At 37.5% G+C, this 18,304-nt stretch overlaps 2 protein-coding genes across 2 annotated transcripts; one reads left to right on the top strand and one right to left on the bottom strand.

Moving 5' to 3' along the window:
- Positions 1-5,020, top strand: LOC133519056 (metallophosphoesterase 1 homolog). Its single transcript, XM_061852941.1, has 7 exons — positions 1-262; positions 339-525; positions 1,635-1,776; positions 1,936-2,102; positions 2,766-2,845; positions 2,934-3,212; positions 4,763-5,020. The coding sequence occupies exons 1-7, from the start codon at positions 164-166 to the stop codon at positions 4,898-4,900; spliced, it is 1,092 nt and encodes a 363-aa protein (XP_061708925.1). The 5' UTR covers positions 1-163; the 3' UTR covers positions 4,901-5,020.
- On the bottom strand, positions 4,999-13,626 carry LOC133519055 (protein naked cuticle homolog). Its single transcript, XM_061852940.1, has 5 exons — positions 12,163-13,626; positions 8,170-8,372; positions 7,342-7,452; positions 6,557-7,008; positions 4,999-6,385 (listed from the first exon to the last, which is right to left on the bottom strand). The coding sequence occupies exons 1-5, from the start codon at positions 12,275-12,277 to the stop codon at positions 6,013-6,015; spliced, it is 1,254 nt and encodes a 417-aa protein (XP_061708924.1). The 5' UTR covers positions 12,278-13,626; the 3' UTR covers positions 4,999-6,012.
- Between the last annotated feature and the right edge of the window lie 4,678 nt (positions 13,627-18,304).

The following is an 18,304-nucleotide window of genomic DNA, read 5'->3' as shown; positions in this document are numbered from 1 at the left end:
TTACAGTCGCTGTCCGTGAAGTAGAATCAAAGTAGAACAGATAAACTTTTATGCCGAGATAAAGTTTTTTAGATATATATTATGTCTAATAAAACTGATGAACTTCACGAGATGTATCAAAGCAATCGTTTTGCCAGTGTAATTTGTTGAAATTGTTAAAATAATGCGGCGTGTTACTAAGAAATTGTTAACATTTTTTATCGGCCTAGTGTTTGTTGTGATTTATTGCGAATTTCTTATTTATTATGTTGTTACAGTACAGGTGAGTGGTTTTGTTTACTGTTTATTTCTATTTTAACATAAAGAGGCAATTTTACTCTTTTTGGTTTCTTTTTCAGTGTTCTTGGCCAGAATTATCCACATCAGGAAGGCCTGATGAATTAAAGGCTTTAGTCATAGCGGACACTCACCTATTAGGACCATACCGGGGCCATTGGCTTGATAAATGGAGACGTGAATGGCAGATGCATCAAGCTTTTCAGTCTATAATGACTTTACATCAACCAGAAACAGTATTTATATTAGGTTGGTATAAAAATAAGATTACATGTGGGTACCTAATTACATCCTGTTAACTTTAATTGATACTGTAATGATGTGATACAACACAGATCACTTTTCAGGCTGAAACTAGTTTTAGGCTTATGAGAACTTGATAATCTGAATAAAGTTTTACCTGGCCACACAAGTTGTAGTATGTACAGGAAAAATTCAAAAATGTAAGCCACATAGCATATTTACTATACCTTTTCTTTTAACTGTAGATTTTTTAGTACATACATTTTAACACATTCACTGCCAGAAACCTACCTAGTGGACACTTGTAGTTTTTACTCAGATACCAGACAACCCACTGGTGGGTTGTTGCAAAGGGTAGCCATAGAGCCCTCCTAGCAGGCGCACATCAATACTACTAGCAGAGCTACACCAGCTAAGAAGTTTTAATTATTATACTTGGTATTTAGACATTTTGTTATGTCGTAAGTTACACAATCCAATGTATCTTTTACAACCTAATGGTGTTTTGATAACCATTTCAAGCCGCTTTGAATACCTTGATATCAAAAATTATCTAAGTTTATGTTATTTATGCTTACATCAAAATGGCTTTGTAAATGTGTTTCATAGTGGAAAGACTAAGAACTAACAAAATAAAGGTAATCGTTTAATTATGAAACTTGGCACAGCCATTAGGTAGCCTGCAGTATTGATCTTGAGGTAGCCTGGCCAACCTGCTTAGTACTGTTTAATTTTTTGTCTGGCAGTGAATGTTTAAACTATACCTATTTGGTGAACAATGCCAATAATAACATAAGATCTCTCAATAGTCCTGGCAGGTGCTGCCTCTGCGTTCATCCCATTACACAGATAAGGGCAGCATCTGCTTGGCCCTTACATCTCATTGAAGTGACAAAATGACCTCTAAGGTGGTCTAGGTTAGCTTTGGTTCCCTGCACGCCTGCCATATGTCTGGAACACCATTGTTCCGTAACGAGTAAAAACATAATGATATATTGAAATCAAAATAAATAGGACAATGGGCATTATGAGTTGGTGATATAGATAAACATATAAAGTTTTGAATAGGAAAATTTTAGATATTAACTGTATAACAGATAATTTTTGGCTTCCAGGAGATCTTTTTGATGAAGGTGAATGGACCAATGAGAAACAATTTCAAGACTATGTGAAAAGGTTCCACAAATTATTTACAGTTGATGTTGGTGTAACCATGCAGGTTATAGTAGGAAACCATGATATAGGATTTCATTATAAGTATGTTTCTTACCTATTAAATAAACCTAATCATTAACATGTTTTTGTTTGTTTATTTATACATAGATATACCATTAATGTTCTTACAAAATTGATACTAAATGAAAGCTCACACACTTGCTGCAAAATATTTCTATATGTATTTGTTACATGTTTTAGTATTCGGCCTGGTTCAGCAGAACGATTTTTCAAGGCACTCAACACATCCTCAGTAAAACTAGTTACAATGAAGGGCAGTCACTTCATCTTCATAAATTCAATGGCAATGGAAGGCGACTCATGTCATTTATGCAGGGAAGCTAGGTTTTCATTAGACAAAATAGCAAGTAAGTTTTTATTAATATGTCAAATTTGTTTATTATTTCACAATTTGCTTTTTTTTATTTGTCATAACACACCCGTAGCTCCTAATTGGGTGTTAAGAGTCCACAGCAAGCTCGGTTTTCCATACAAACGTAGTTACGCTCTCATTTTAAAACGACTAGTAGATTGCTCTGAGACTTTGTACTTACAATAGGATAAGGTTCATCTATGCCTGTATTTAGTTTATGTAGCTTCAGATACCGAAGTTAAAAACATACAGTGAATGTAAGTTTTTCATACAAAACTTGTTTTTGCTCTATTTTGTTTGTCTTATAACCTGGAGCTATATAAACTAATTAAAGACATTGATATACCTCATGTACAAAGTTCAGTTACAATCCAACACGTAGGTAATAGTTTTAAAATGAGCATGAAACTATGTTTGTATGGGAAGATGAAATTTGGCTAAGCTTGCTGTGGACTCTTTCAGTTCTGAAGTTATTTAGATAACTTTGCTTACCAACAAACCACATTTTTAGAAGATTAAATTCAATGTTGACTTTAAACATCAACTTGAGTATAATATTAAAAGAAAAGGATGAGCAAAATATGTAAGAGTTTGTTTCGCTTTCAACAGCTCTTTTCGCTTTTCACAATAATTGTGTATCTTATATTTTCTTTTGTAGAGTCACTGGAATGCTCAAAAAATCCTAGTGAGTGCACTGAAATTCCAAATTTCACCTATAGTCAACCAATATTTATGCAAGTATGTATTACTTTCATATTAGGTACTTATGTAGTAAGTTTTGATATGTTACCATTGCAATAAAAAATATGAATGCCTTTCTTTCCAGCACTTTCCTTTATTTAGAACATCAGACGCACAATGTACAGAACCTGATGCTCCACCTTTGCCGTTAAGAAATAAAAAATTCAGGAATAAAATAGATGCCTTATCACGGGAGGCAACAGACTATCTTACAAGAAAGTTCAAGCCGCGAGCTGTGTTCGGCGGACACACCCACCATGGGTGTTTAGTGCATCATAAGGATGATAGAAAAGACATCGATTTTTATGAATATTCTGTGCCATCTTTTTCATGGAGGAACAGACCTGACCCTAAATATATGCTGGTATGATATTAAGTCTTGTTCATAATTATTATATTAAGTACACTTGAGGAACTAGAGGAGGAAGAAAAAAAAACGGCGTTACTTTTAAAACCTCATTTTTTATGAACATTCCTTGCTTTCACTGCTAGATAAGCGCTGGTGGCCTAGCGGTAAGATCGTGCGACTTTCAATCCGGAGGTCGCGGGTTCAAACCCTGGCTCGTATCAATGAGTTCTTCGGAACCTATGTACGAAATATCATTTGATCAGTCGCTTTTCGGTGAAGGAAAACATCGTGAGGAAACCGGACTAATCCCAATAAGGCGTATTTTACCCTCTGGGTTGGAAGGTCAGATGGCAGTCGCTTTTTTCAAAGAGAATTAAGAAGACTAAGAGTGCTCACTCCATACAACGGTTTTGTTACCAAAATACTATTATTTTCGTAGTCTACATCTAGCAGTACTGAGAGTTCCGCTACTTGACGCTAGATGTAGACTTCGAAATTAATATACTTCATAGTATTTTTGGTAACAAAACCGTTGTATGGAGTGAGCACTCTTGGTCTTCTTAATTCTCTTTGCTTTCGTAAAAACTAGTGCCTACGCCAATTCTGGGGATCAGTTGTCAAACGAACCCCAGAGTCCCAGGAGCCGTGGCAAAATGCCGGGACAACGCGAGGAAGAAGATTCGGTGCTTTCACTTTCATGGAGCAACAGACCTGACCCTAAATATATACTGGTATAGTCGTATGAGCAGGATTGCAGATAGATACGTAAGCTTGCAAGTAGATAAGCAACGATAATGCTGATTTTTTACTAATGGCAATTGCACCTATATTTTATACAGAAAAATTTGGTCATACAATAGATATCTCAATTTATACTGCTACCACAGAGAATACAGATTTCGGCACTGAATTTCTGATTAATTCAACTCTTGGTGCACCTGTAACCGAGTAATTAATATAGCTTAGTGGATCTTTCAACTACGGCCGCTGAAATACCTATTTATGCTGCCTACACTTGGGCGTGTCATCTCATTGTATTGGTATTGGACTAGTTTTATTTAACAAGAGACGGTGTTTGGGTCAAAATTATTTTCGTTGTCTTGTTTCTGACCACTCTGTCACACTTGTATTTGTCTTCTATAGATTATAATTTACATGAAAAAAATTAAAAAATAAGTTTTTGGCAGAAATTGCATTTTTGGTACACGCTTTTTTTCCACAGGCAACTAATACTCATCGAGACAATTCTAAAAACCCCAAACACAATTAGGTTGCGTTGTTTTATCACAGAGTTCCTATGGCTACCTCCTGTCTCCATCATCAGTACAGCTTGATGGTACCATAATATTGCATTGTCACCCGACTTACATATGTATGCAAATTTTCAGCTTCATCGGAAACCAGGAAGTGGGTCAAATTTAACTTGCAAGATTTGTCCCATACATACTAACGGGGCAAGTTAAATAAAAGCTTGTAATAAATTTCATCTCATACAAAAAACAAGACAACGAAAATAATTTTGACCCGTTTACTGGATAAACTCTTAACCATCTTTTTGTTTTTAGGTCACTATATCACCACATGCCTACGCAGTAAATAAATGTGGTTTACCAAAAGAAACAACCATTGCGGTGACTGCTGTAATTCTCGTCTTTGCAGTGTCTTATTACTCATTCAAGATGAAATTGATTGGAAGGAGTTGAAAAAGCGACTGAATAAGGTGGGAACACAATACGCATTTGTAATATTAATGAAATACTTGTCATAATACTTCTAAAATTTGGGTATGAAATAAAATTAATTTTTATGTTATCCAAATCTCATTTTATGGTTATATTTTATATTTCACAATAAATATTTTGACAAGATCGAGCACTTTGTACACTATACACTTCAATTTAACAAACTGAACATCATATAGAACTTCAATTCTAGTAAGTTCAAGTTGCAATACATGTTAGTTCCAAATTATCACAAATAACTTAAGCTAAAGTTAGGATTCATCCGATTTTATGTACTAAGAAGTAAAGGAGGTAGATAAGATGCAACAATTTGAAGAGATTCATTGATTACTTAGAAAAATAAATACTGGTACAGGTAATTGTAGTACATAACTAGAGCATGAAAAAGTCTCATTCAAAAATGAATTTTACTAGCATGTCCGAGAGACGCGCAGGCTTTAAGTACCAAACAGTCATTTTGATATTAGACGATTCGTAACAATTTCACGCGTATCGTACGTTTTGTCTATAACACTACACTTTGTCTTTCTTAGGCAAAGTAAACGCGCTCTCGAAATGTAACGTCTAAACCTACTCGTATTATAACGATCCAATAAACTTTAGTCTTTAGAGCATCTAACACTTAAAACTAAAATCAGTCGGTCAACTCAAAAATGAGTCGTTTATAAAGGTACATAATCTACTGAGCATTGATAACTAGCAACTAAATTACTCCGAAGAGCAATAAAAGCTTAGGAATACCACCTATTTTTAAGGCACCTTTTCGTATAAATGTCCCTCATGTCTTACATTTTTTACGAATTATATGATGATTTTTCCTTTTACAATTTATACCTTTTCACTACATATTGAAGTTGCAGAGCATACAATTATACACCAACTTTAGTAAATACTGATGATTGACTACACCGTTTTTCGTGTAAATTAACTATCCTTACTGTCTATTGTGTTCATTGACAATATATAGCCACATAAGTATATTCACCACTTCATCACTTGGTAACTCACTATTCATTTGTTCCACGAAACATTTAACAAGCTATGAGGACAACGTCGTCGCCCATAGCACAGTTCTATAAAAATATTATCTGTAGTACTCTGGGTTGTTGTGATGTTTGCATTTGGGTGGGTAGATCGTGGGAGCGGGATCGAGGGTGCGCGTGACCCCGCTGCGACTGCGGAGTTTGTGTCTGCGCTTGCTTTTGATGAAAACCAGTGTGCGCATGCCTCGCAGACGAGCATATGACAGCATGAAGATACCGATCGTATCGGCACAAGTTGGAATCGCCTCCGCACGCCAGGTCCAAATATCCATGTCCAGATTTATCAGACTTGTCAGTGTGGAATGTTTTCGTCGGTTTCTCGCTGATCGTGTACGATCTGTTCCGAAGCTTTTGATATTTCATTGTTATCTCTTCCTCATTGACAACGGATTCACAGGGCTTTCTGTGAACAATAAACAAAAATGTTTTAAATCTACACACTAAAACTTAAGGCTCAATCAATGGCTTCGCTGTTGTACTTATATTAATATTGTATACTAACAAATTGTATGAGTCATGTTACTCGAATCAAATAACTGAAATTTGAAATTAAGTAATTCACTTTAATACTAACCTCGAGGACTGAAAACTCAGGTGGTTCTTTTCCATGTTAGCCTGGATGATTTCAAACAGTTCACGTCTTTGTAAACTGCCAGAGCGTTTTTTCGTATGTTTGCGTTCGCGGTGTTCCTTGCGGTGGTAGCGGTGAGTTCGAGAGGGTTGAGGGGGCGGTGGCCGTTGGACTGGTCTACGGTCACCTGAACACGACGATTTTGATGAAATATCATCATCTGGAGATCTCTCTCTGAGCTCTTCCTCGCTTTGTTCATGTTCTTCGGGTTGATTCGTCGTCGTGGCCTCTCTTCTACGTCTTCTCCGGCCTTCTCGCCTGTCCCTATGGCTGCGAGCATTGCCATCCTCAGGTACGACTGTCAATCGTACTTGAATTGTCTTAGAGCCATAGTGGGGGACCGTGACCGATTTCCCGATTGACTCGTATATCGTAGACACAATGCCAGCTATATCCTGTAAGCATAAAATAAAACGTTTACATTACCAATCATTACAAACGTTAAACAACTTAATTGTTGCCAAGTAATTTATTGTCTTACGCATTTTAACCTTTTTGAACGCTTTTCCATACGTGTCAAGAAATGCCATGGACGCCAAAAAGTTAACTGGTGAAGAGCGAATATGAAGCTTAACTGACAGTAGGAAAGTCGCTTTGACAACGTCCGCCATAGCCTTTTTAATGGTCATTGGCGTCGCGGGCACGACAGACGATGACCGTTTTAGTGGTCTTTGGCGTTGAAAAGGTTAAATAAAATACGGCATTTGTAGTAGACAGTGAATACGTACATCCTTAGTCATGCGTCCGTGCCCGTCAAGATCGTAGAGAGTGAAGGAGAACTGAACTGGTTTTTGCTTCGATGATTCTGGATGCTGGAGCTCGACGTCACATGTTAATTCCTAAAACGACAAACAGGTTAAGTTACTTTATGCCTCCAAGAAGTTTACTTAGCAAGGAATGTATATGTTTATAAATTTGCGGTGGGATATCAACGCTACATTTATGAATGGACTGAAGATAACCGGCGGCGCCGGCGCGCTCCGCGTGTCGTTAGACAATGACGACGGCGTTCTTATCTCACGCTTCAAAAGGAAACTAGCCGCGCCTTTAAGATCACTCGGATATTATGCCAAGGAGATTGTTTGGGCCGCGTTGGGTCTTACCTTACCTACAAAGAATGCGCAGATATTAGAATACACGGGATATAAATGGTTTGTGGGTATATCGCGTATCAATTTTCTGCACAAAAAGTCTATATGTGACCGCGGCCGGTCCCACTTTATCCCTTGCCATAAGGACACCTTGACTGGTTATTCGTATAAAGATACAAGCAAATCTCGTCTTTATGGCAATCGACAAAGTGAGACGGTTTGCCGACTCACATAATTATACTTAGTACTAACATGCATTAATAAACGCTGTTTGCAAACAATATAAGTTCAGTGAAGGCAAGCTTGGTAGATTGCAACTACATGTTATTTTCAAGTCGTTGGGTTGATGGATGTGCAAGTAGGTGTCGTGTTTCGATGCGGTCGTATCGCCGCGACGGTAGCACTCGGCCAGTATCACTCGGATATTTTGCATTTAGTTCCGTGAGGAATAGATACAATTCTTACCTCAAATCTCAGTCTTGGTTTGTCTTCGCTCTGAACAGGTGTAGGTGTTGGGGGTTTTGGATCTTGGTGATGTCGGTGCGGCGGCGGCGTGGCCGGCTGTAAGAGCGCTCGTGCCTCGCTCGGCAGTAGGTCCGGCGGCGCTGAGCATTGCGAGGCTGCTCGACCGACAAGCTCTTCTGTGTCTGTCCGCTCGCTTTCGCCGACTGGAATATGATAAACATAATTGATTGTAGTATTCAACCTGGAACGCTTTGCTGACCTTGTGTAGATACCTAATGGAATTCGTTTTATTCTTTATTGAAAAGTAAAAACGTTTTTCTCTTATGATAAAAATAAACATAATATAATATATTATTATATGTAGACATGTTGTGATTTGATTAAAATTAAATAATTAATCTATACAAAAATACCCCATTGATTATACGGTAAAATTGGAAGTCAAGGAACAACCGCGACTATATTGATAGGACGAAAATATCACAGAAACTGCTTTATTAGGGTTCCGTAGCCAAATGGCAAAAAACGGAACCCTTATAGATTCGTCATGTCCGTCTGTCTGTCCGATTATGTCACAGCCACTTTTTTCCTAAACTATAAGAACTATACTGTTCAAACTTGGTAAGTAGATGTATTCTATGAACCGCATTAAGATTTTTAAACAAAAATAGAAAAAAAAAACAATAAATTTTGGGGGGTTCCCCATACTTATAACTGAAACTCAAAAAATCTCCCAGACAGATCCCATACAGGGATAAGTTCGCCTTTGTTGTATTTAATTTACTCTGTAACTGTGTTTTTCGTGTTTTTATTTCTATGTACAATAAAGTATATACATACATACATAATCTTTTTTCATCAAACCCATACGTGTGGGGTATCTATGAATAGGTCTTTAAACGAGATCTAGTTTTTTTTTTAATACGTCATAAATGGTACGGAACCCTTCATGGGCGAGTCCGACTCGCACTTGGCCGCTTTTTTTTAGTTTGTTCCAGGCAAGAAGAAGCGAACTAATTTGCATATTAATGTTATTTATCGCCGCACTTCAAAGAGATTCCGATTTGACAAACATAAATACGGAACATCAACTACACACGTTGATAACAACGATAACTACTCGTATGATAATGATTTAATAAGCCTAGGTCAGTTACCGCGACAACAAAAATATTCCTAATCATAACTTCGGCGACTTAGATATTGGTATCAGGTAGAATAAACATTGACGTTCCTCGAAATCATAAAATAGTTCAAAACACAAAAACCGACTTTATTTCAATTTATAGCTCGCAACAAATAACAAGAGCAAGAAAAATACGACACAATAATCGGTGAATGACAACGAATGGAAATACAAGGCGACGGCGAATCTCAAAGGTTGTCTGAAGCGGCCGGGCGGGCGCGGTGGGGCCTTTATTAGATTCCTGGAAGGGCCAAAGAGCCGATCGGCCCAAATGCGAGCCACAAGACCACATCTGCCGTTTATGTTATTTTTCTCGAAAGTTGGGCCTTTACATAATCCGCAGAGATTATTTGGATAGATTTTTACTAAGCATATAGCTTCGTCACTCTAGGAAGTTTAGTAACTGAAGTAATGAGCGAATTATTTTAGAAAACAAGTTTTTTTTACTAAGCTACCTACTTACCGGATTAAGTCTCAGATTTAAAAAATGTGGTGTCACGATTACGGCGGATCACATGAAGCGGATGTATTTATATTAAAATAATTATGATTGAAGAGAAACAGATTCAGATCATTATTTGACTGAGTAATTTATTGTGTATTGGCGTAACTGTTAGGTATCGAATGGCAATGGATGGATGGCTAAAATTCAACGAGCCCCTTTTCCTGGGTCCGGTTATAGAGGCCGCGAAGCTGACTGTACTTTGCTTTCCACAGGTATCTTTCAACGAGACACTTCTAACAACCCCAAACAGCAGTTAGCGTTGTTCTATCACAGAGTTTCCATGGCCACATCCTGTCTATATCATCAGATCAGCTCCATGTCGTCATAATATTGCATTGTCATCCGATTTACATATGTATGCAAAATTTATAAAAAAAATCAGAAGTGGGTTAAATTGAGCTTTCAAGATTTGACCAACACTAAGGGCAAGTTAAGTTAATAAAAAGCCTGTAAAATGTGAGGTATTATTTAAATCACGTTTGTAGTAACGCAGCCCCACTTAAATATATATTTTATTCTGTTTTTGTTATTTGTTGTTATAGCGGCAACAGAAATTCACCTTATACATCATCTGTGAAAATTTCAACTGTTACTACACGGCTTATTTGATACAGCCTAGCGACAGACAGACAGACAGACGGACAGTGGAGTTTTAATAATAGGGTCCCGTTTTTACCTTTTGGGTACGAAACCCCAAAAAACGGTATTTCAAAGTAGCCCCGTTTTTTCTAGTCCGTTTTACAGTGCCCTAGGTGTACCTAGTAGAAACTTTGCAAATTTGGTGTATTAATTACATATATACCTTTTTGCTATTTTTTTAATTAGTTTCGATTTCTTTTTTATTATTTATGGTAATTAGCTCCCACGTGCATTTGACTTGTTCATTATTGAGCAAAAACCACTTGATAAAAACATTTCGTAAAATTTAAGTAGCATACACAAACATCACAACTAGGAATAGAGTAGTAAAACAGGGAACAACATAAAAAATTGAAACTTCCGTTCCGATCGCGAGACGAGACTGCTCCTAATCGTACTTCAAAGTAGACAGGAATCGCTTTGATCTCGTGTTGTATTTCATTTCGAAATATCTAGTTAGATTATGATTTCTGAAGGCGAGCCTCCGTCTTTCATTTTAAATGTGCTCGTAGGCAATCACGTCAAACACGTGACGCAAGTTTGTTAATAAAGTTTTAGAAGCTAGAGCCGTGCGGCGTCGTTCATTTGATTAACTTCAAAGGGAAAACTTGAAAGCTCTTCGTCGAAGCGGAGACAATGATACCTTTTATATAAACATCAAAGAGATCGCCGCCTTACGCTCACAGCTTCTCTTTTCCTACAAACGTATCGGTTGACATGGCAAACAATTTATAGTACCTAACCCAGGCACAAAGGAATTTTTCGGGAGATGTTCAATGTGCTTTTGTTGCATCACCGTTGTCCGTGTTCTCAGTGCACGGGCAAGAGATAAACATTTCACAGAACTAAGAACGACTTTAAAGTCACGTTTCCAACAGTTTGTCTAAAAATCCAATCTACTCAGGTACCGAGAGCAGTTTTTCGTGATTGATGGCGGTAAAAAAATAAAAGGGCTCTAGAAGGTTCGTAAGCATAATATTACGTAGAAATGAACATGGGAAATTAGAACGAATTTTTGTCTCAGGTCCTTCCTATTATTTAGGGATAAGTTCTCTTTTAAAACGAAGATGACAGTTTATTTACAAGAAGGTCGGCGAAATAACAGGTACCTACCTAGGTAACATTGTTAGCGGCGTTTGGAATCATTCCGATACTTTGCTAACTCAATCCTTAGTTATATTTACCTTTTTATGTAAGTCATCGAATTGGAAACGAAAATTGTTACTTCCATACTCTCCTAATGTTCTGTCAAAAATGTCGATAGTTTACTACCAATTATTTAATACCTACGCACGAGGTAATGTGATAGAAACATTCTCAATTTAATGTCGAGTAGCTTTAAAGAAGTTAGCCAAAATGATAAAACGTCGCAATCGCAACTTAAATTATGTAGGTAGGCTAAAAACTTAACTCAGTCTAATCCAAATATTCCGCTAATTCAGGTCTCAGCGGTATTGTCGGTAATATCATTTGGCATCAACAAACATTAAGATAGGTAATGAAGTATTTTTTCCGCCCAAATATCCTCACTAGAACGTAAATAAACAATACTCGTCAAGAAGAATTCAGCGGTCAAAGTGAGAATGGTGCCAAAGTCCTTAATCACGAGCACGGCACGCGATACAGATTTAGCTAAACAATGTTTTGTTGGGTTAATACTTACTGCTGAATTTCTTGTATCCATTTCTAAACTTGTTGCGCCACCACTTGACGAAGTGGTGTGCCATGGGGGCGTCCGCGGCAAATGCCGGAGCTTTCAACGTCTCGTAGCACGTCATGCGCTGCGCTCACGCACGCATCCCGCACACTTCAAAAGACGCCGCTTGTTCTCAAGTTCACTCAGAATATTTTAAAATCACTGTCACAATTATCACTTTAATTCACAGCACAAAGATGAAATCTGCCTTCTTCAATCCTAATTTGATTGCCGTAAAACTTGACCTAGTTGTACGCGTGAATGCCGGGTGTAAACATTCGTCTAACATCCACTCCGCGTGGCTGTCGTCGAGTGACTGACTGACTGAACGAACAAACGTGAACGAAACGAACTGAGTGATGGAAGAAGGGGCGCGCGGCGTGGATCGGCGCGGCGCGGTAACTGGTAAACGCGGGTGGCGACGGAAGGGGCGAGGACGATTCTCCGCCGAGTGAGCGGCGCGGCGGAGCGGTGGCCCTACCACGGGCGTCCAGCGGAGCAAGGGCGGACGCGGGTTCTGTGTTCGTACCTCACAAAACTTTTTTATCCAGATTGTACGCTGGCGTTCAGTACCTATAAATCCTATAATTTATAACCGAGGTCATACCATGCACCGCTTAATCGGGAGTCAGAATTACACTGGACGCGCTGAGTCGGTAGGCGTTGGGAAAAGGGCACAGCTACGAGAAACGGTTCGGCTTCTGAGCGTGACGACGATGTAATCGCCGGACCCTATCGCGGTTTGTGGTCAGTCATTGCAACTTCACAGTCGTGCACCTACACCTACCTATCTATCCGTCTTTGGAGAGGTCAACCAACCCACATTTAGATCATGTGGAAATGAGCATTTTAAACCTATAAGACGAAAGGGGACGACTGCTTCTCCATACAAACGTAGTCCCCAATAATACCCCAACTAATACTCATCGAGACAATTCTAACAACCCCAAACACAATTATTTTGCGTTGTTCTATCAGAGTTCCCATGGTTACCTCCGGTCTCCATCATCAGATCAGCTCCATGTCATAATAATATGGCACTGTCATCCGATTTACATATCAATGAAAAATTTCAGCTCTATCGGAAATCGGGAAGTGGGTCGAATTAAGCTTCCAAGATTTGACCCACACTAACATAGGTAGGTACTAACAATTAAGCAAGTACAACTAAGCAGCAGTTAAATTGTGCGGATTACACATAATGGGATTACATGACGAAGCATGTGGCGGATTGCATTTGTATTTTCATGTTAGTATAAATTGATCATTTTGATCAATAAAGTTTTCATATTAGTGTCAAAAAAAAAGCAAGTTAAATAAAAGCTTGTAAAAAAATATTAAAAATGTAGCCTGTTAGAAAATTGCTATCGAATTTATTGACAGCAGTGCCTTTGATCATGGGTTCTATTCTAGCATTTAATGTCATCTAATTAATCTAATTACCCTAAAAGTACCCAGATTTTTAAAGTGAAAACTTCTTTAGCGGCGCTGTGCACTTGTGATGGGGAAAAAAATTTAAAAACTCGCGTCAGGTGTCACGTGACCGTCAGATTGAAAATTCGTCAGACGGACACGTGACATCATGGTGACGTGCAAATTGAATGTCATCGAAGCCAGGTTACTTTTGAAAAATCGTATCTCATTCAAGTGTGACATTTTATTTTCTTCATAATCAAAGTGCTGTCATAACGGTTAAAGAGGTTTAATCTTTGTTAATTGTGTTGTATTGTATCTTTGTGTTGTTGGGTGTCCATGATTGTAGATACTTACTCAAATTTTTCCTTACCAAAAAGTTAAATAACAAAGAATCGTAATTGTTTTACTTAATATGATGGTGAACGATTCATTAACATTTACTGATTGTGTAGGCTGTAGTCCTGCTCACGTCTCATGAATTAATCTGTATATGTATATATTAACACTAAAATTCGTATTTCAAAATATCTTCCACACTCAGATTTATTTACGTAGGTATAATAGAGAATTATCTCTTGTTATAAAACTGCTACTCAATTTCTCCAAAATATCAAAAATGCACAACGTTAATAATCAAGTTTTCACTTCTGCCGGCACTCCCGGAGTGCAGCCCGATGTTTGTTTTTTGTGGTCAGTTAGGGTACTTACTCGGGATCAAAGTATTTCTCTCTTATTCGACGAAGCCTAAGCCTAATGCAACTTTAATTCTGGATCAACTAATAAAGTAATAAAATAGTATGTGCGTGAACTAAAATTAAAACGTACAAGGTTTTTATTTAACCAGACTGGTTGGAATTAAATAGCATTAGATTTTTGATAAACAGTATAAACTTAAACATCCCCTCTTCTTCTTCAGAGACGTTAAAATTGTATGTACAATTTTTTTTGTATTGTACTTACAAAAAATTGTTTTAAAAATATACTATTTAATTAAATCTCCTCTATCTTGTGTTAGTTGAACACAGGTAGCCAATTTGTTCGACTTGCGAAACTTTTGTACTTAGTTCAGTAAAAAACTAATGCGTAACGAAAAGACAAACAAGAAAAGATATCGTCGGCATCGGCATTCATTCGTTTAGAGCCGGGCGGTTAGAGCGCAGCCGGCCGGCGGTCGTGTGAAGAAAGCCGACAAGGGTTGTTATTGTATTCTTACCGAGTCGAAGTATTCGCAGGACTTGTATATGTGCGCACTCCGATTCCACACAGTTGTTATGGGTATTAAGGTCACGGCTACACTGGTTTGCCTAACTAAACGGTCATTTGTCTGCGCTCGGTGAGCTGCGAGCTACGGGAACACGCGGCTCCGAGATTTTGAATCGATGATAACGTGTAGCGCTTTCCGCCCTCACGAACATGCCGATGCCGTGCCTTGCCGCAGTTGCCACCGCCACCAGATTTGGTGTGAACATTGTTTTTGAAGTTGCATGAGGTATTGTCTCTGTCTCTACCTAACGAGACGAGTAACATGAATTATGGCCAGTTGCACCAACACACAACCACAGTTAACAGACTGATCAACGTCACGTAAGATCTATGAAAGTTCCCATACAACATTTTGCGAATGCTTTAACGGTGACACACTGTTTGGTGCAACTGACCCTTAATATTGTAGGGTTTTGCACCCTGAAGACGAGCTCTCTTAGTGATTACAGTTGAAGTTCCGGCAAATATTACCTATTAATGTCAGTTAATATCTGCACCCGGCGAATACTCGGTAATTACATAAGTTATGAAGTTATCAAAAAAAAAACCGGCCAAGTGCGAGTCGGACTCGCACAGGAAGGGTTCCGTACCATTATCTATAAAAACGGTCACCCATCCAAGTACTAATCCCGCCCGACGTTGCTTAACTTCGGTGATTGGATGAGAACCTCGAGATTGGAACGAAATATTTATTTTATTCTGTTTTTAGTGTTTGTTGTTATAGCGGCAACAGAAATACATAATCTGTAGAAATTTTGACTGCCTAACTGTCACGGTTCATGAGATACAGCCTGGTGACAGACGGACGGACAGCGGAGTCTCAGTAATAGGGTCCCGTTTGACCCTTTGGGTACGGAACCCTAAAAATAACGCGGCGGGTCAAACATCAGGTACTCACTGTGTTCACAGCTTCACACCATAACACACCTCGATTAGCGTCTGGTGTAGGAATGGTCGGAATACGTACTGTAAATAAATAAATAAAAACATTAAAAATACATATTCATAGATACTATTACTTAATATAATAAAATAATAATAACCGGTTTGCAAGACCGAAGTGATACCAAAACATCGCATTTATAATTACAAGGATTGCTCTCGTCCTACTTTTATGTGTAAATATCCAAAATTCGCATATTGCTACTGTTAATATTGATTTGTCTGTACCTGACCTGTTAGTGTTTGATCCTTTCGCATTTTCTCAAAGGTTACCTGGAAGAGATTCCTTTTAGGGATAAGGTCGCCTTTGTACATAACATTTTTTTTGTTTTGTTGTTCTGTTTTATGTTAACCTGTTTATGTGCCATACATAAAGTGACATACATACATACCTACATACGAGTACAAGGTTATAAGTTATAAGGTAGTCCGAGGTGAATTCACTACAAATAGGCCAAGAACCCGATGAAAATTTCTCATTATGATATTTTTATGACATTACTACGAATTACTCATTAAGTCATTACGTATAATTATTTTTATCCGTTACCCATGACTTCTCAAATAGGCCAAGAGCGAATATAACACACCTATCGAGGGGTCCCGTCCCTAATTCTGTTAATTGAGAGCGCATCCGCACACCATGTGTTTGGTAATAGGACTAATAGGTAATGACATTCAATATTAGGTCGGCGTTAGGTACTGCTGTGTCATCTGCCCTACATAATTGGCAATGATATCATTGAAAATTCTAAACAAGGAAAAACAAACATTTAAGTCTAAACGAGTTACTCAAATATTAACTGTAATGATAGGTACAGTCACATCTGAAAATATCGATACGGACAAAAATATGCATACACTACCCTAATATATGGGCCATAAAGTTCGCTTTTATCTGCCTAAACTCTATACTGTTTTTTTTTTTTTGTAAAATAAATCTTATTTTAAATCATCCTTAAATATTTTGACCGGACCTTTATAGCGTTTGAATTATTAATACCTATGTTATTTATTATAATAGAAACTATTATGTTATCAAATAGCTATTAATTTTAAAACAAGATATTATTGATACTTAAGAGTATGGCTTAACCCGTTTTAAAAGCGTTCGGTTTTTAAATTTATTATATTGCTTTAAACACTAGACCTGCAACTCATTATTGCTCAAGTCATGTCTCTATGTCCCGTTAATGCATTGTAGATACATACACTGAACCTAACTAAGCACGTGTCGATTGTTAGGTGCAATTAGGGAATGCTAACCGGTTAACCGGTTACCCGGTAATTTGACCAATATTACAGTCGGTAAAATACCGGTAATTTCCAGCCGTAACCGGGAATTTACCGAACGTTGTATAGGCAAATAAAAATGTAACAACCTGTTGAATTAGCCCATCTATGTCTTCGTACTTACAAAAAAAAACAATTACTACGGTTTACGATTACGAAGAGACACTTAAAATACTTACTTTTCTGCATCTTATGATCTCGTCGGAGTAGGAACTAGGAAGCAACGTTTTGTGACAAATGAGTGGTCGCTAATCCCTCGCCCTTTCCCTTCTCGCCACCCCTACCCGACCCGCCTTACTATGTTCAGTGTCCTTTGTTTTAGTCTGTAGTGTCAGACAAGTGTGGAATGTGAAAGAACATTTTTTACCGTTGGTTACTTGTGTTCAAGATATCGTTCACGAATGTCTAAGCAACGTTCTAATTAATCGCCTAGATATTTAACAAACGCAATTATTTTATACATAATTAACAGAATGATCTGATGATGACATGTTCCTGATTCCAACTCCTATCTTAAGATCCCGGTAACGATTTTAGAGCAAAAATGTTAAATTGATAGATTTAGTCGTTGGAATTGTACACCTTTTGTTACGTAATATCTAAATAACAAGTATTGGTTTCTATTAGCACGTTTTTTCATCTTGCCTTTTAATAATGAGGTCGCAATCGTGCGTCCCCGGTAATAGGTGACGAGAAGGGTTAGTTTTTAAAAATTCATATAAATTATGGTAGTAAATTATACAAAATGATGTATAAGAACAGTTTCAGCAAATGTACAACATGATTGTTTAAGTATCAAAATTACGTTGAAATTAAGTCAATTTTCAGAGAAATTGTCACTTGTTTTGAAGTAATTTCTGGAGAAAATTGATTTCGTCTAACTTTCATTTACACTACTTCAAATTTATAGTAACGAAAATGTAGTTTATTAAAGTTGAAGTACAGGATATGTGTAATACAAAATTACCATTTTTAGCAGTCCAAACTTAACGAAATTTACAAATAAGATCGACAAAATCACTGCTTTTCGCGCGTTTACCTAAACGTCCATCAGAAAAAAACCATTACTAATTAAGTGAGTCTGTTTAAAAAAAAAGATAACAAGACGTGCTAATAGAAACCAGTACTTGTTATTTTTAATAGTTAACAAAAGGTGTACAATTTCATGCGCTTAATCTATCAATTTGACATTTTT

The sequence above is a fragment of the Cydia pomonella genome, chromosome 6 (genome assembly GCF_033807575.1).
Source record: "Cydia pomonella isolate Wapato2018A chromosome 6, ilCydPomo1, whole genome shotgun sequence".
NCBI lineage: Eukaryota > Metazoa > Arthropoda > Insecta > Lepidoptera > Tortricidae > Cydia > Cydia pomonella.
This window is presented reverse-complemented; position numbering and strand designations above follow the sequence as displayed.